This window comes from Bos indicus x Bos taurus, chromosome 23 (genome assembly GCF_003369695.1).
Source record: "Bos indicus x Bos taurus breed Angus x Brahman F1 hybrid chromosome 23, Bos_hybrid_MaternalHap_v2.0, whole genome shotgun sequence".
NCBI classification, from domain to species: domain Eukaryota; kingdom Metazoa; phylum Chordata; class Mammalia; order Artiodactyla; family Bovidae; genus Bos; species Bos indicus x Bos taurus.
The window spans coordinates 8422352-8440292 of NC_040098.1; the positions used below are offsets into that span (position 1 = coordinate 8422352).

General features: G+C 58.2%; 2 protein-coding genes across 6 annotated transcripts in view; both read right to left on the minus strand.

Moving 5' to 3' along the window:
* COL11A2 (collagen type XI alpha 2 chain) overlaps positions 1-10038 on the minus strand; it is a 29770-nt gene extending 19732 nt beyond the window's left edge. Inside the window, exons 1-8 of one of the 4 annotated variants that reach the window (XM_027525114.1) lie at positions 9746-10038; positions 6861-7010; positions 6533-6743; positions 5590-5752; positions 3964-4155; positions 2944-3021; positions 2233-2295; positions 1393-1572 (exon numbers count right to left, since the gene is read on the minus strand). In XM_027525114.1, coding sequence (XP_027380915.1) covers positions 1393-1572; positions 2233-2295; positions 2944-3021; positions 3964-4155; positions 5590-5752; positions 6533-6743; positions 6861-7010; positions 9746-9827 — 1119 coding nt within the window. In that variant the 5' untranslated portion in view covers positions 9828-10038. The remainder of the gene's footprint in view (positions 1-1392; positions 1573-2232; positions 2296-2943; positions 3022-3963; positions 4156-5589; positions 5753-6532; positions 6744-6860; positions 7011-9745) is intronic. The other 3 variants (XM_027525115.1, XM_027525116.1, XM_027525117.1) reach the window with 3 other exon arrangements.
* A 1162-nt stretch (positions 10039-11200) lies between these two features.
* On the minus strand, positions 11201-17936 carry RXRB (retinoid X receptor beta). Of its 2 annotated transcripts, none has more exons than XM_027525160.1 (10): positions 17521-17936; positions 16623-16870; positions 15967-16123; positions 15444-15623; positions 14150-14322; positions 13475-13604; positions 13130-13262; positions 12923-13014; positions 12499-12604; positions 11201-12388 (listed from the first exon to the last, which is right to left on the minus strand). In XM_027525160.1, exons 1-10 carry the CDS (start codon positions 17750-17752, stop codon positions 12241-12243), a joined length of 1599 nt encoding a protein of 532 aa, XP_027380961.1. In that variant the 5' UTR covers positions 17753-17936; the 3' UTR covers positions 11201-12240. The 2 variants fall into 2 exon arrangements, with proteins under 2 accessions (XP_027380961.1, XP_027380960.1); XM_027525159.1 differs by having other exon boundaries at positions 12923-13026.
* Between the last annotated feature and the right edge of the window lie 5 nt (positions 17937-17941).

Here is a 17941-nt window from a genome sequence, read left to right on the forward strand (position 1 = left end):
CCAGCGCCGCTCCCAGCATGGAAGCTACACCCTTCCTCTAACCCTCATTTAAACTTCAAGCCTACCAGTAGCCTCCCTTCCACACTTCCAGTCAAATGCCCACCCCCAGCTCTGGGGCCACAACCAAGATAGGGACAGGGAGATTGGGGGATATTTATTCAACACGTCCCCTGACTCTCTCAACAAAGATCTTCAAAATGCCCCCCTCTACCTCCATCCTGACCGAACAGTAACGATCATTTTCCAAACTCTCCCATGTCCCAGATCAATCCTAAGTATCCGGCATAAGGGAAAGGCAGCAGAGGGTCAAGGGTGGCAATATTAGAGCACGGAGGGTGGAATGAGGCAGCAGGGTTGGGGAGAGAGCTCTGACCGCAACGCAGGCAAAAGATGAAGTGAGCACAGGAAATACCCCACTGACAGGGAGTGGCTGAAGACACAGGGCACAATTAAGGGAGACAGAACAAAGGGACAAACTCTTGGAAGCAAGAATGATACCAGGGCCAAGAAAAATCAAACACGGCCAAGATGGTTAGAAAATGAACCAGATAAACAGGAAGTGGTGGGACAGACAGGAAGCAGCCAAGGAAAGAGGATCCAGGAAGTGGACCTTCAAAACAATATGGCTGCCACAACCAAGAAAGAAAAGAAATTCACAAAACAGACAGAAAGTGACTCTGGGAAATGGATAATGACAAAGAAAGACAATTCTTCCAGCAAACACACATCTTCCAGAAAACATACACACAGCAAGTGGCCATGATAAATATCTAGACCCACAATGGAAACTTTATGATTTGGATGATTGGAGACACATACGAAGTGGCTTATTATCAAAGGATAAAACAGCATGAAAAACTAGAGCAGAAACACAAAGAATAAGTCCCCTCCAGTCCAGTCTGACACAGTCACCCAAACGGATGTCATGACTGGGAGCAGAGGGGACAGACAGGAAGTGGCCTGTAGCTTAGAAAATGTGACAGAGAAAGTTAGATTGTTTGGCAGCAACATGGATAAGAAATGGTTTGGATCAAGAAGAAATGATGGAGACAGATTGAAAATGGACATACGACAGGGGCTTATGACCCAAAGGCCTATGAAATCCAGCTTGATGGAGATAGGAAGGGACCAAGAAAGACAGGAAGTGGCCATAGGATTGGAAAAAAAAAACCAAATGCTTCAGACAGAAGGAACCATAAGGAGTCACAGAGTAAGACATTTGACAAGGGAAGGCAGGGAGTAATCTTTTCAAGCAACAGATACAATCCACGTGAACAAAAAATGGTAAATCACCGGTGGGAAGTAGCTCTCAGAAGACAGACAACAACCAAAGAAAACAGGAAGCGATTCCCGCTGGAGGTCAAGCGTGAAAGAGGAGCTTCTCGGACTTACGGCTTCCGAGCGGGCTGTCTCGGCAGACAGGGCAGGGCCAAGCTCCGTCTCCTCGTGGTAATCGTCCCCATAGGCATAGGTGTAATCGTAGGGCCCTGCTGGGGGCTCTGTGCCACCCTCCCCATACTCCTCTGTCAGGAACCTGTCAGCTGTGGGGGGGACCTGGAGATCTGTCTGCTCCTTCCCGGGGGTGGGGAGGGAGAGGGGTAGACGGGGGCGTTAGGGCTAAGAGGAGGTCTCCCCTGGACCCCAGGGTGTGACGACTTCCAGCCCAAGGGGTACTGAGGGTGATGGGGGCCATTTTCCTCCCAAGAAGAGCAAGGGGAGCCATTGTAGAGAAGGGGGATGGCCATCAAAGGCCCCCAACAAGGAGAGAGGTCCAGAAAGTGGGTGTGGTTGGAAGAAATGAGGGGTAACGAGAAGGGTGGCCGGAGGGCTGGACACAGAGTGGACAGTCCATGGACATAACGATGGAAGAAAGGGCCCAAGGAATGACCAAAGAAATTGGTGGAAAGACAAAAAGTGACAGGGTTGGACAAAAAATGGCTCCTGGGAACAGAAATGTGACAGAAGTACAACCATTAACGTCAACATGGAAGGGGATGACCCTAGAGCCAAAGAATCATGGCAGGAGACATGGACACTGGAGAAAAATGGCTGTCCTGAGAGACAAGCAGACTCAAAGATCTGGAGTAACCAGGAGACAGAGCATCGTGAACAAGGTGACAAAGAACCCTCCGGCCAGAAGAGGGGCTGGTTCATCAAGACGACCTAGGGCAAGGGGAGCAGGTCACAGACGCCCACCACCCCTAGCTGGGGCGAGGGTGGGGATGGAGTTACCTCCTCAGGGGGTGGCAAAGGGCTTGACTCCAGGATTCCTTCCTCTTCACCTGGGGTGGGGTCCTACCCCCAAGGGGAAGCGAGGGGAGAGGAGCAGAGGGCGGGAAGGAGGAAAGAGGTTAGCGGTAAGGGAGGCCAAGCAGCAGCCCGTCCTGGCCCGTCCTGAGGGCAGCATCTGTCTGTGCTGGGGGGTGGGGGCAATCTCAGATCTTGCAGCCCCTTTGGAGGGGGTACAGTTTAGGGAGAGTGAATCTCTGAGGTCAGAGAGGTTCGGGGGCAGAGATCTGGATGCCCCGGCTCTACCTGCCGGTAACCGCTGCCTCTGGTCCTGGGGGGGCCCCGGGCAGTGGGGGGAGCTGCCTGCTGAGCTGGGTGCCGGGAGAGGGGAGGCTGGCCCCGGGCTGGGCTGGAACCTCCACTTCGAGAAGGCCTCTGGCCTGGTGAGGGGGACGCCTGCCGGGCTGCTGACCTCTTGGCAGGAGGGGCAGGCTTTCGGGGAGGGGTCCGACGCCCCCTGGGGGGAGGGGGAGCCCTGTGGTTGGGGCTTGGAGGTCGCTGCAGTGGAGAGACACGGGAGGGCCAGTGAGCACACGCCCTTAATCTAGATACAAGGTGGCTCTCCCCAAAGTGGGAAGGGGAGGACCGTGTCTTAGATGTTTGCAAGGGGTTGGTGGGGAGAACAGGGCAAGGGAAGGGGTCCCTCAAGTTTACCTGATAATCAGGGGTGGTGCCCGTAGTCATCACATCATAATAGGGGGGCTCGTAGTCATAGTAGAGAGACTCAGTGGACTGGGGTTGGGGGAGGGGCAGTGGGAAGGGGTGGGGGGAGGAGGGGGAAGAGGAGGTGGATGGGAGTTGGGGATGATGGAGGGATAGGAGTCAGGAGAGAGATGGGGGTGAGGAGGGGGGTGGGGAGGAGGATGGGAAGGGGAGTGGGGAGGAGGATGGGAAGCAGGGTGGGGAGGAGGATGGGAAGGGGGGTGGGGAGGAGGATGGGAAGGGGGGTGGGGAAGCGGGGTGGGAAGGGGGGTGAGTCCCGAATGTGGGACAGAAGCAGACATGATTAAGAGATTGAGCCTCCAACCTTCAGACCACTGACCCCAGATCACACTTGTCACTCTAGCTGTCAGGACTCCACCCCACTCAGAGCCTCCCTGCCCTTCCCTCCACCCCCACCAACAGCCCCCGATCCTGCCCCTCCTGGGGCAAGCAGGGGCCAGAGACAGGGCCCTGCCCGCTAGCTTGCACAGGCCTCTACCTCCTACTCCTTCTCCACATCTCTTCCTGGGTCTCCTCAGTTCAACTTCTCCTGTCTCTGTCTCTCCCTCCTCAGCTCTCCCAACCTCTGCCCACATCCCCCAATTCTCACCCCCACCCTCCATGGCCTCCCAATCTCTTAATTCAAGGAAGAGATGGAAAACCCAAGGACACAGTTCCAGGAAGACTAGCAGAGGAGGAGACACAAGCAGGGGACACAGTGCCCAGCCACGAATTCTTCATAACGACTTTTTATTTTTAAATGAAAATAAAAAGGTTGATGAATGAGGACTGGGAGGAGGGCAGGGTGATGGCAATAGAGGGGATGGTTGGGGAGGGGGTACTGGGGGGGAGAACAGGAGCCCAACATTGGACGGGGGCTCTGGGCCATTGGGGGAATTCCCCTGGGGCACTGTGGTGGCGGCTTCCCTCCCCGGGGCGTGCTGCAGTTTGGGGTGCACCCAGCTCCCTCACCTGTGCCTGGGGTTCCTGGTTTTGTGGCCTGTGAAGTCTTGGTGGTTGCTGCTTCGGAGATCTCTGCGTTCTGTGAGATGGCTGTCTCTGAGGTCTCTCCCTCCAACCCCCCTCGCACTCCAGCTCCTTCTGGTCACAGGATTCGTAGGCAGCTTGCACTCCCGGGATGATGGAAAGCTCCTGAATATCACCCTGCAAAGAGGAAGGGACAGGAATGGAGGCAGGTGGAGAGGGCTTCAGAGAGACGCAGCATAGAGCCTGGGACATGGGTCAGAGGTTAGACTACATGATGGAGACAGCCAGCACCAGCCCGCCCACATGCATGGTTTCTTTCCAGGTCTCAAAGGACCTTCTCTCATAATCCCATTGAACCTTCACAACAACTAGACAGCTGGACAAGGATCAGAGTCAGCAGGACAAGGATCTTCATGCTCATTTTCCAAGCACAGTGAATTCATAAAGTTCCAAGGGATGATGACTGGCCCAAGGTCACGCCAAGTGGTAGAATCAGGACTAGACTTCAAGCCTTCCACCCTAAGTTCAGCTCTTGGCCTACACCCTGCTCATGTGATCATGCATGAGCCTGTTTACAGTGGCTTCTGGAGACCTAAGGTTGGAGACCCAACCTTAGTTGCTTTGACCTTCCAATGCAGTGATGATAAGAATTCTCTGGACCTCTAGAAATGGGAGGAAGCCAATTATGATTTCCAATGGCATATACTTGTGCCCACATGTGGTACTGAGCAAACCCTGTTCGGGGGTGGGTTATAGCTTGGGAATACTGTCTCAACTCCAGAGCAGAACTTGGGATGATAGAGATCTGATGATATTCTTCGGCGTTCCCCTTGGCTCTGAGCCAGCAGGTATTCAGAAAACATTGACTGGCTGGGTGGGTGCCTGGACGGATGGATGGGTAGATGGATAGATGGCTGGGTGGGTGAATGGGGGCTCAGACACTTGACTGAATGAGAGGGTGGATGGATGATGAGTGAGTGAATGTATGTATGGGTGGACTGATACAGAGGAAAATGAGAGGCATAGAGTAGATAGAAATGGAAGTAGATGGAAGAAGTGAAGAAATGGCTGGATGGAGAGTCGGGGGTTGAAGAGATGGGTGGGTAAACGGGATGCCTGCATGTGTCCTTCCATGCACATGCAGATAGGGTGGATGAGCAGATGGATGAATGAGTAGATGGATGCATGACTTCGGATGGATGGATGGACGGAAGGACAGATGAATAGATGGGTGGTTTAGAGGAAGGAGTGGCTAAGCAGGGGAAGAACAGGCAGGTGGGAGAATACAAGCCCAAATGCTTGAGTAGGTGGGTGAGTATGTAAATGAACAGATGGGTGGATGGATGGGTGGATGGATCAGTTGAGGGAGTGGATGGATGGGTAGACTAATGAAAACGGCCTGACGGAATAAATGACTATGGACAATCCTGCCATATAAACGGGCACTTAATTCTACAAAAAAAAAAAGTAGTCCTAAAGAGAGGAAGTAGAAATAGACATTTATGAAAGGAAAAGTGAAGGGTCAAGACACAGGAAGATGGAGTACTGAGGTCAGGAGGGGAGTGAACGCAGATACAGGACCAGCGTCCTCTCTCTAGTTGCTGCGGTTACCTCAAAGACTTCCTCATCCAGGATCCGAGCACCGAAGATGATCACGCCCCGGGTGTCCAGTACTGGACGGGCGCTCCGGGGGAGGGGTCGAGTGACTCGCTTCTTACAGTCAATTATGAGGGTGACAGACTGGCCCTTCACAGCCACAGCCACACGGTGCCACCTGGTCATGGGAGTGGGGAGAGGTTCCAGTGACTGACTGACGGGAGGAAAGTCACGAGAGCTGGGGAGCTGCTGATGAAAAGGCTGACAAACCAATGGTAACACAGTAGCAGTCACAGTAGCTACCATTTACTGGGTGCTTACAACACCCCAGGCACCATGCAATCACTTTCTCATTTGATTTTCATAATTCTACTATCCCTATTTTTCAGACATAGAAACCAAGTCTCAAAAAAGTCAAGCAGATATGTATGGCTGAGTCCCTTTGCTATCTACCGGAAACTATCACAACATTGTTAATTGGCTATACTCCAATATAAAATCAAAAGTTTGTTTAATAAAAATGAATAAAAGAAAAAAAAAACACTCGAGTAACTTGCCCAAGGTACAAGGTAGTCCTACGCACCAGGATTTAATCTCTGAAGCCCAAACTCTGGGCTAGAAGAGACTTGACTAAAGTTTGGGCAGTGGGTAAGCGAGTGGTGGCCCAAAGGGATTTCCTAGATTAGGGGGCGGAAATTGAAGGCAGGAGGAGAAGTGGGTGACAGAGGATGAGATGGTTGGAGGGCATCACCGACTCAATGGACATGAGTTTGAGCAAGCTCCAGGAGATGGTGAAGGACAGGGAAGCCCGGCATGCTGCAGTCAAGGGGTCACAAAGAGTCAGAAACGACTTAGCTACTGAACAACAAGGATTAGGGGGTGGGCGTTCTGGGAGCAGGAACCAGAGGGGAGCTCCTAAGAGACAGTCCTGACAGGCCAGAGGAGTGCACTGACTTACTTGCCATCCGCCAGGCTGAGGCCTCGGAAGACAGGCTGAGCCGGCGGTTGCGGCCGCCCAGTCTGGTCCTCGTACAGGAAGCGGACAGGTCGGCCGAGCTCCAGGCCCAGCTGCCGGACGCCCTGGGCACTGTAGAGGGTCAGGAGGGGCGCCTGGAGGCCCGGGCGGGCCCGGACCGCAGTCAGCAGAGAGAAATCTTTGGGAAAGCCTCCTGGGACACAGACACACAGCGGGAGGGAGAGGCAAGGTGAGCCATCAACCCCTTCCCCTCTGATCCCACCCCCCGGCCTCGCCCGCAGTTATCCCTGCTTCGGTAGGTCACCCATACCTGGAAAGAGCTGACGGGTGGGTGCACTGAGCTGGGCGGGTCGGGACACTCGGTAGGCCACATCAGCTGGACAGATACCTCTTGCCCTCCGGACACCGTCAGGGAGGGCGGGGAACCTCAGGGCCCGAAGCACGTCCACGGGGGCTGTGCCTGGGAGAGTTTGTGAGGGTCAGGGCAAGGCGCGCACTCCCAGGGGGGCACGCACAGGGGACTTTGGGGGTCTAGAGATCAGGTTCCTGGGGCTCAAACTCCCTGCAGGATGTAAGTCAACCTCGCCCTTCCACGCTTCTGAAAAGAGCATGCATGGATGGGAAACCAAGTCACCTGTACAAAGGCAGCACTGGGCCTGCACTCAGCTCCATGCCCACCACCACCCCTCCTCCCAGCCTCGGCCTTCCTCACGCTCTCCCTGTCTCCATCTCTCAGCCTATGAATCTCTATTCTGTCTTTCTTTTTTTTTTAAAGAAAGCCCGAGTAACTATTTTAATCAGTTTATTATTTACTTTCTGGCTGTGCCGCTTGGCATGTAGGACCCTATTTGCCCAGCGGGGATCAAACCCGTGCCCCCTTAACCACGGGACCACCAGGGAAGTCTCTCTATTCATCTCTCTCCTCCAACTCTCCACCTGCCTCCCCTTCACGTGCTCTGTCGGTCTCCGTATCTGTTGGTCTCTCTCTCTGGTTCTTCCATCTTCCTCTGCTTCCCTCGCCCTCTACCCATCTTTTCCTTTCTCTGGCTCTTCCTTCCTCTCGGTCTCTGGGTCTCTGGCCTCTGTCCAGTGTCTCCAGCATAAACAACATCTGGGCAAGCCATCATCCTGGGCACGGGAGGGGCTGGGGGCCACCAGGGAGGGGGTAGACAGGCAGCTCTATGGAGAGGGGGCGTCAAGCTGCTGCAGGCCCCGTGTTTGGGGGAGGCGGGGGCCACTCCGACCACACAGAGAAAGGAGATACAAGAAGGAGCCAGCCCCGGAGCCTGTGCCCCTGGCTGGGGAGATGGGCTGGGGTGGGGGGGCACACGGGGAGCCTGAAGCTGCCACGCAGAGCCGGAGCAGATCCAGGGCCCAGAGCCACACATCTGCAGATCCCATCAGAGTCCTCTGCCCAAAACCCGGGCAAGCTCCCCACACCTGGATCTTCGACCCTGCCCTACCACCCCCGCCACCCGTGGCCCAAAGATTCTAGAGCCAGGCCACCAGCCCTGTCCACCTAGAACTCGGCTTCCGAGGGCTCAAACTCCCCAGGAGACAGAGGTCACCTCTTTCTCCCTCACTCCCCCAAACACACGCTGCTCACACCATCAGTTCCAGATTGGAAGAAAACCAAAGAAAGTTCCAGCAAAACTTTCAGAGAAGTGTGGGGCAGGGCAGGGGCCAGAGAGATCAGGAGCGCAGAGCTGGGTGGGGTGGGTGAGGTGGGGCGGGCAGGCAGAGAAAAGGCCCTTTGAGTCCAGAAGCCGGGAAACCACGGCCTTGCCCCCTCCCACCTCCCTGCCCTAGCCTGGCCCCCGCGTGTGGCAGCTCCGCAAACATCAACACACAAGGGCCGCTTTGAGAGACGAAGGGTAAGTAAGACAGAGACACAGAGACTCACAGAGACCCCAGGCCAAGGAGACCTCAGGGGCCCCCACCCTCTACCAAACCCCAGGAGAGTCCAGCTCAACCCTATAGACGGCCTAGCCACAGGTCTGCCCACCCGGCTTCCTACTTCATGTCACATAGGGGCCCCCCTGGCTCTGGCCTCAGTCTGCCCCAATCTCCCCACTGGTGACCCCATCACCCCCACCACTCTGCCCAGTTCTGATGAATTCCACACTAACCCACTTCCCTCCAGAGTCCCACCTCTACCCACTCAGCCCCCAAATAAGAGAGAGTCATCTCAGCCACCTCCCTGCCTCCACGTTAAAGGATCCCTTTTCTCTCTAAAAAAAACTCCTAGGGTCTACAGACATCCCGTACTTCAATTTTCTGTCCCTGAGCTCCTCCTGTCTTGAAAGTTCTTCCTTCCGAAATCTAATCTAAATCCTTGATGCTGCTTTTCTGACCAGAAGAAATAAATAGTCAAGTTATATGCCAATCAGTCTCCAGGGTTTGCGGTGGGGGGGCTTACTCCAGCCTGCCTAGTACCCAGGTACTCTCAGCCTCCTCCTCTCCGACGTCAAACCCCCTTTCCCCAGAGCCAGGACTTCTGGATCCCGGGGAAAAGAAGGAAAAGGTTGGGATTGTGGAGGCCAGAGTCCCAGGGGAGCCCGGCTGGGCAGAGGGGGAGGGGCAGGGCAGGAATGCAGAGCGTTGGCTCCCGCCTCAGACACCTGATCCTGGCCTGTCCAGCGGCCGTCCTGTTGGCAGTCAGCCCCACGGCTCCCCAGAGCCAGCCGCGTGGCAGGATCGAGGGCACGGAGGGGGAAGGGGATCCTGTCGGGGGAACCAGTGAGACAAACAGTCCAGGTACCCCTTCTTTCTCTACCTACTGGGCTCTGCTCCTATCCAAGGATGCTCGCCCTCACACCCCACAGATGTGGGCAGGAAGAAGACAGACATGCACCTCCCATCCATCAACACTCGCATCTGCCCCTGACTCCAGCACCTGGCTGGACCACACTGGCCCTGCTGGAGGACCCCAGCATCCAGCCCCACTCAGTGACCCTCCACCATTCAGCCTTACCTGCCCTCCCCTGGTCACTTCAGAGAGGAAAACAAATCTCCATTCTGGCTCCAAGGGACCCAGGTGTCCTGCCCTCCAGCCTGGACCCTTGACCGCCCCAAATCCCATTCTCAGACCCAGAAGCGTCCCCCCTCGTCCCTACATATCCGCTGTCCCCTGTCCCGAGGACATGCGGACCTCCAGCCTGATTCCGACGACCCAGGCGTTGGGACTCCGCTTACCTGCCCAGGCGGGGGCGGCGCTCAGCCACAGCAATAGCAGCACCAGCAGCAGGAGGTGATGGCAGCGGCTGCACCGCTCCATGGCTGGCACCCGGAACGCCCGGTCCCGGGGACCAGGGGACGCCGGTGGCGCTGGGTACCCCGAGGCTGCAAGAGAGCGAGCACGCCGGGCTCCTGGGGAAGTCGGAGGCTGCCGGGTGGCCACGGCTCTCAGGGACCCAGCTCCATTAAGTGGGGCGCCGTCGGGGCTCCGGCGCTGTTCCCTCCTCGGTGGCCGCCGCTCCTGTGTGTCCCCGGCCACCCTAGCGGCCCAGAGCCCCCAGCTCGCTCCCGCCCCCGGCCCAGCCCCCGCCTCCAACCGCCCGCCCACAGCCACCAAGGGAAACCCCACCCCCTATCTCCACCTGGTTGGGGGGGGGCGCGAACGGGAACCCTCCCTCGCAGCCCTCGGGCTGCTCTCCTCTGCTTCTCGCAGGGACTCAGTGGCCTGTACTTTAGGATGCTCTTTTCGGGGAACCCCAATATCTCTTCCCTAGTCTACTTTGGGGGGACCCAGAGGTCCAGTCACAAGACCCCTCCCCCAATCCTCCCCCTTGGAGACCCAGAGCCCCTTTTCAGCAGAGTCCGGGGCGGGATGTAGTGGGAGGGGAGAGACGGGCCCAGGGGTCGCTACCTCCCCTCACCCCATCTGGTCTCCATAATTATTTCCCCTCTGCCCGGCCCGCCCGCTGTAATTACAGAGCCCGGCCCGGAGCTGGGTATTTATAGACACCGCTATAGATAGCGACTGGGGACCTGCAACCCGACGGCCGCGGGCAGCGTGGGGGGCGGGGGCGTCAAGGCTGGGCGGGGGTGCGCTAGAGGGGAGGCCCGAGACTGGACAGACACACATACAGGCTGATCGGGTCCCAGGGGATGGAGGGGAGGGCACCACGTAAGGGCGTCCTGGAGCCCAGGTGGAGAGGCATCCAGTCGGGGAGGGGGGCGGCGGGGGGCGGCCACACGGGTTGGCAGAGTCCGGGAATCGGGGTCACTCGGGGACGAGGCCGCCTCCAGGCGGGCAACGCCGGAGGAGGCCTCGGCGCTCTACGCCCAGGGCGCCCCCACGGGCGGGCACGGCGCCGGGTCTGCCCGGAGCCCGTGGCGTGGCCGGAGGGCCGCCCGGAGCGAGCCGAGGCGCCGCCGCCCGCTGGCGCTGGGAGGGCGCCGGGGAACAAGGAGCCTTTGAGAGCCGGCCGCCCTCCTCCACGGCCGCCCCGCCCCGGCCGGCGCACCCTCGGCCCCCTCCCTCGCCACAAAGCGCGCCTTGTGTCCCCCCACCCCCGCGCCCGCCTCCCAGCCCCAGGGAACTACGGCGGCGGCCGCAGCGGCGTCCAGGGAGCACGCCCCACCGGATACCCTCCCACCCGCGGCCAGGGGCGGCGTTCCTCCCCACCCCCAAGACAGTCACCTCGGTCCAGAAAACAGCGATTTTAATTTGAAAGCGATTTTATGTGAGTGAAAGACAGGGGAAGAGAACCCCGGAGAGAAGAGCCGCCGGGCAGAAGTCATGCAGCCCCAGCACCCCACCTCCGCAGGCCGGCCATCTCCCCTCAATCAGGCCCTGACACTCAGTGTCCCAGGCTCTGCGGGGTGAGCCCGGGGCTGCAGGGGGAGCTGAAACGGGAAAGGCCTGAGGACAACTCACCACCCCGGCCCTGCCCTCAGCCCAGGCCCCTTCCCCAAGACAGACATAAGAGCCGCAGAGAACCCAGAGCACCCCGGCCCCTGCCTTTCCCAGACACCACCTCCACCACTGGCATCTCTTAGTCAACCTGGGGAAGTACAGTACTTCTTTGAGTCTAACTGCAAGTCTCTGTCCTCGAGGAAATTAAAAATAGCAGATGGGTTCCCACCACCCCTTCACCACCACCACCTTTTTCAGTCTGACTGCTGGAGGTGGGGAAGTGTGAGACAGGACTCTGGCCAGGAGACAGTGACAGGGTCCCTTCCTTCCAGAGAAGCCCCCATCTGCCAGGCTGGGTTAGAGGAAGGCCTGTCAGAGCTTGCCTCCCATGTCCATCAGTTTGGGGGGCCTGCCCCCCAACGTCCATCTCTGCGGGAGTTCTCTTTCCATTCTTCGGATGGGGATGCCGAGTCAGGCAAGACGACAAGAAGCAAGGACCTGGGAGCAAGGCCAGGGCTTTGTGCTGGGGGAGGAGAGGCCACTCCAGGCTGGAGTTCTGAAAGCCCCCCAGACCATGGCAGAGCCAAACTCGGAGACTCGAGGCCGCCGCAGGGAGAGGCCCACCAGGTCTGGGTCCCTCTGACTTGGGACCTCAAGCAAACCCTTGCAGGGTTTAGGGACACCCCCTGGAGGCCTCAGTTCTGCCCTGTGCTCCTCCTTCCCATCAAGATTCTAGGAACACAGTCCCTCCCCACCCGGCCCCAAGGCCCAGAATCCCTCGCCGCTGTGCCCTCCCCCAGCATGAGGAACAGCACGTCTGTGAGTGGGCTCAGGCCAGTTGGTGGGGAGCCTCAAGCATCTCCATGAGGAAGGTGTCGATGGGGGTGTCGCCGATGAGCTTGAAGAAAAACAGATGCTCTAGACACTTAAGGCCTATGGACCTGAGAGCAGGAAGACGCAGCAGCAGCTTGGCAAACCTGAGGGCATGGGAGATGCTGAGTAAGAGCTGGGGCCACGCAGGCCCTGAACACGCCCCGGTGGCACCCCCACCCCAGCGCGGGCCCGGGGCCCCTCAGCGCTATCTCACCGGCCCTGTTGCTCAGGGTACTTCTGTTTGCAGTAGGTCTCCAGGGATGCATATACTTTCTCTCGCAGGACCTCAACCTCGCTGGGGTTGGAGAGGCCCTTGGCATCTGGGATGGCAGGAAGAGAGGAGGAAGAGGAAGGAGGGCCAATCAAACCAGGACAAATGCGGAGACAGGGCCCACACGATGCTCCTTCTGGGCCCCACCTGCACACCTTTCACCAAATGCCTGGCCAGGGGAGCGGGGCACAAAGGGTCTCGGGGATGGGACTGGAAAGGGGATGTTTTTCAACGAATGTGGGTTCCTCTTGGTCAGCTGGGAGATTTCTAGGTTGAGGGGGGCAGCTGGGTAACTGAGGAGTCTCCGAAGAAGAGGCGGCTGCAAGGCTGCCTGGGTCTTGAGGAACAGGGGCAGCCCTCCTCTTACCTGGATTGAACAGAATGATTGCCCGCAGGCAGCCAAGTTCTGTCTTGTCCATCCTCATGTCCCGCATTTTGGACACTAGCTCTGTCAGCACCCTGGAGAGGGACCTGCAGGTCACTCAAAGGTCACAGCTCAGCCAGCCTTGGACACGGACCAGCCTATAGCCCCGCCCCCTCGACCACCAGGCCAGCCCAGCTGAGGGCCACTGACCTATCGAAGATGGCTCCCACGCCTGCGGAATGGGCTGAGTTGCGGTGCACGTGGAGACCTGTGGCGAGGAGGATGCCGTCTCGGACATCGATGGATCGGTGAGAGAAGGAGGCGATGAGCAGCTCGTTCCACCCTGGGGGGGCGGGGGGTGGGGTGCCACAAGGGTCAGGGGCCAGGGACGAGGCCACGGGATGGAGAGCACATTGAGGGAAGGGGAGAAGAGGGGGTGAGGTCAACGAGACTGGCTCCCTGAAAATGCAAGGTAAGGTCTCTGGGGTCCCTGAAGGTCAGGAGGTCCAAGAGGGGTCCAAAGACAAGAGGTCTGAGGGGTCCATGGTCACTGACCTGCCCGTAGCAATATGACCTGGTCATCCAGAGGCAAGGAGGAAAAGTGGGGGATCCTCTTTGCCCACTCAACAAGCGTGAAGAGCTGTTTGTCAGCTGCCTGGCAGATGTTGGTCACAGGGTCATTTGGCTGCAGGGATGAGGGCTCAGAGTTACAGGAGGTTTGAAGCACACTGGGAAACCCCCCACCATAAACCCTTTGGACAGTTCCCTGGTGGCTCAGTTGATAAAGAATCCACCTGCAAAGCAGGAGACCCAGGTTCAGTGCCTGGGTGGGGAAGATCCTCTGGAGAAGGAAATGACAACCCACTCCAGTACTCTTGCTTGGAAAATCCCATGGACAGAGGAGCCCGGGGGGCTACAGTCCATGGGGTCGCAAAGTCGGACACAACTTAGCGACTAAACCAGCACCTTATCTCTTCAAGCCCCTTCTGAACCCACTCCTGCTCTTCTGGCATTCAGGAAGACAACTGTTAATTTGGGACTTGCCTGTGGCTGTTTTGGGAGTGAGAACAGAGAATGCTACCATGCCCACCTCAGATGTGAGAGACCATGTCTGGGGGCACTTCCAGCCCCCGGCAGTGTGAAGTCGTGGTGAGGGGAAGGGATGGGAGCAGGAGACAGCACAGACCTAGCCCGCGGCCCCCCACCCCCAGCAGGAAGGAGCGCACTCACGCTGCTGCCGCTGCCCCCGGTCCCCCCGGGACCCTCCACGCCCTGGTCGCTCTTCTGCTCCACAGCAAGCTCTGCCTCCAGGATCCTGTCCACAGGCATCTCCTCGGGGGCTCCCCCAGCACCCTCCCCATCCCCGTCTTTGTCTTTCCCCCGCTGACGCTCCTCCTGTACAGCTAAGGGGGAGGGGGAAGGAGGAGAGAAAAATGGAGAGTCAGTAGCCAGCCGTGAGGAGATTCCAAAGTGTCCTTAGGGCCATATCGGGGTCTCCTGGCCTAACTCAGAAGATATTTATAGAAATTTGGGAAGTCACTTGAAACCACGGCATATTTGTGGCAGTCTAGACACAGGAGTTATGAAAGAACAGATGACTACTCCAAGAAGTAAAAGAGGTGGACAGAGAAATTAGCAGAAAACTAACATTTAAACAGAAGGCCTTCTACATACTAAAAAACATGCCAAGCGTGCTTTAACATTCATTCCAGTATTTATAACCACCCTGTGAGCTCTTGACCCCGTTTTTAAAGATATTGATTTTGAGGCAGTTCATTAAAACAGTTTGTCCAAGTTCACACAATACATGGCACATCATACATGTAAACCTAAGTGTTCCTAACTGCAAATCTGGTGTTCTTCCGACTCAACCAAGTGGCAGGAGAAGGCGCACTGGGCCTGGGTCTTCAGGGACATGGATTCTGATCCCAGACCTGTCACTCTTTTGTTGCATGACCTTGGGAAAGCCAGGCTTCAAGCTCATCTTCTCTAAAATGAGGCAGGTGACCAACATAAACTCCCTAAAGCATCTCTCTCAGGATTTCAGAATCAGACTAAGATAAAACAGAGAGAAAAAAGAGGAAAGATGTTTTGGGAGTCTTTTAGTAAAGGCTGCAGTTTAAGAGAGCACAGTCCCAGAGTTTGGAGAAGCCAACACAGATACCACGGAGACAGAGGCCAGAGTGGAAGGTGGGTTCAAAGAGAAGAAAAGCTAATCCGGTTAGAGAGGGGGAGCTAGAGAAACCATCCTGGAGAAGTAAAAGTGATCCTAGCACCAGCCTGGGGTGAGGGGGGTGGGTGGTGGTCAGAGGTTCAGGCCAGAGTGGCAGAACCATTAAGAAGGAAACTCAAGGGACCAGATCGGGGTACCAGGGAGGAGAGCGAATGTGCATGGGAGAGATGAGTGAAACAGCGCCCTCTGGAGGAGAGAGAGGGGCCCCGCCTTCCAGAGAGGGCGGACCCGGAAGTGCTCCCTCCCCCTCCTCCCACAGGACACAAGGGGAGGCCTGGGGCAGGCCCTTACCCTCCCTCTTCATGCCAGTAGCCAGGCACTTCTGGTAGCGGCAGTACTGACAGCGGTTCCGCTGGCGCTTGTCCACCGTGCAGTCCTTGTTGTCCCGGCACGAGTAGGTCAGGTCCTTACGGATGGTGCGCTTGAAGAAGCCTTTGCAGCCCTCGCAGCTGTAAACCCCGTAGTGTTTGCCTGTGAGACGACAGGAGGGACAGTGAGACTGCACGCACACCCTGGGCCACTAGGGCTCCTGTCCACCTCCTCCTGCCCACCCTACCCCCAGCAAACTTAGTGAACCAGGATGTGAGGGATGATACAGTTCCATTCTTCTCAGGGTTCAAAAACCCTAGCCCAGTCCCCTTCCCCCTCTGACCAACCCCCACCCCAAATCTAAGCTGGAGGTTCCTCAATTCTCATCACGCCTCTCCCAGTTCACTAGCTCAAACAAAACCTCACGAGCCCCTGGGAATCCCCCAGATGATGGTACGTGGTACACACACTCTCTTCCTTCCTGCTAGTCCTCTGAGCCCCATACCTGAGCTTCGGTCCCCGCAGATTGCACATAGCCGTTTGCCAGCCCCAGGGCCACCTGGAGGGGGTGGACAGTGCAGGCCCCGGACCCCTAAGACTGGTGGCTTCACATCTTCAGGGGGGCCAGACCCACCCCCAGGGAGCGACACTGTTGAGTTAATCTGGGATGGGGGAAATAGGGAAGTCACAGGGAGACTCATTGGGAAGGATAATCTCTCAGAGGGGACGGACATCATTCTCTACCACCTAGGCAGGGCCCTGCACCGCACGTTACAAAGAACACTACACTGCCGTGCCTGGGAAAGGCCACCCCTGGAGCACAACCCCGAAGAGATAAGACATAACGGTCCCCTGAAACTGTGCAACACAGCGGCCCCAAAGGGCTTTTATCTCAGAAGGGCAGATGGGACCAAAAAGGCAAAAAAATCACTGATAGACAAAACGGACATCAAGAATAGTAGGTTCTTTTATAGCACTGGCGAGGAGGCGTGCACTGAAAGCTCAGTGGCACCTCAGGAAGGGCCAGGGGTTTCACAAGGACCACAAGCCTGCCAAGACTAGAAGTTCAGTGCACCAGGGAAGTTCATACAAGGATCTAGGGTCAGGAAGAAAACAAGGAAACGAAAGTGGAGAGGCAGTTAAGTGGTCACGACCTCTCACCTGGGGACTGCTGACAGGCCCGGAGAATCCTGGGGGAGCTGGAGGGGGCAGGCCGGGGGACCCCATGGAAGAGCTGATAACTGGGAAGGGGGAGCCCAGTGGTGGGGGTGGCATCGAGGGTGGTGGTGGAGCCCCAGAACCTCCAAGGGACGCAGCTGCTGAAGGGGGCAAGGGTGGTCCTGGAGGAGAAGGGGGAGCGGCCCCCTGGGGAAGGGGATTTGGGGAGGAACTGTCTGGGCTCCGGGAGTCTGGGGGGCGAGGGAGGGTACACACAGGCACAGACACACAGAGACAGGAGAGACAAAAAGAGAAAATGAGTCTTGGATCACCCAACGGGAGACTTCATTCTCTCTCTCTGATTTCCCCACCGCGCCCCCATCTCACCCCTTCCCAAGTCCAGACAGCCTACTGCCAAACAAGGGCTGAACCCCTAATCGTGGTGGGAGGAGGGGGCTGACAAACGAGAGGAGAGCTGACGAGAGGCAAGCTCCAAGTAGTGAATTTGGCCACCCCAGGCCGGACGCGTCTCGTGTGGGTGGGGCAGCACGTGGGGGGAACCCGCCAGCCTCTGCACTCCCAGCTCGCCGCCCGAACGTGCAGGGGAGAGACCCCGCCGAGGGCGCGGAACTCGCCTCCCAACGTCCAGGGTCCTCAGGCTCGAGGACTGGGGCCCTGCGCCGGGGACCGCGGGGGAGCCGGGCCTCCGGCGGCCGCCACTAGGAGAGCGGAAGCGCCCCCTGGCCGCCCCGCCCCGGGGGCAGGGCACTGCGGCCCCCGGGAGGAGGGGACGCGTGTTTACAAACAAGGGGGCGGGGGCGCCCGGGAGAGCGCCCGGGAGGGGGAAGGGGCCGCCGGCGTCGGGGTCTCGGCGCCCGGGCCCGTCTGCGGGCTCACTCACCCCGCCCGCTGTCGCCCATCCCGTCCCGTCCAGCCTCCCCCGGCTCCGGCTCCGGGGCCTGCTGTCCTCCGGCCGCCGCCGCCGCCGCCGCCGCCGCGGGATCCAGCCAGGGCCGCCGCCGCCGCCACCGGGACGCGACCCCACAATGCATTTCTTTTCGCACCCCCACCGGCCCACACTGCCCTGCGGCATGCCGCTGGGGGAGGAAGGGCGGGCGCGCAGCCCAAGACATGACTCCCGGCAGAGTGTAAGGACGCCGAGCGGCACCAGGGATTCCCGAGGACCGCTCGGGGGGACGAGCCGAGCACGAGGAAGCCCCAGAGAAAACGACTCTGGCTTCAACCAGGTCAAACTAAGCGCTTCGCCCGGCCCTGTACCAAAATGACAGCGCCAATGTGGCAGCCATCTTGGTATAGACGGG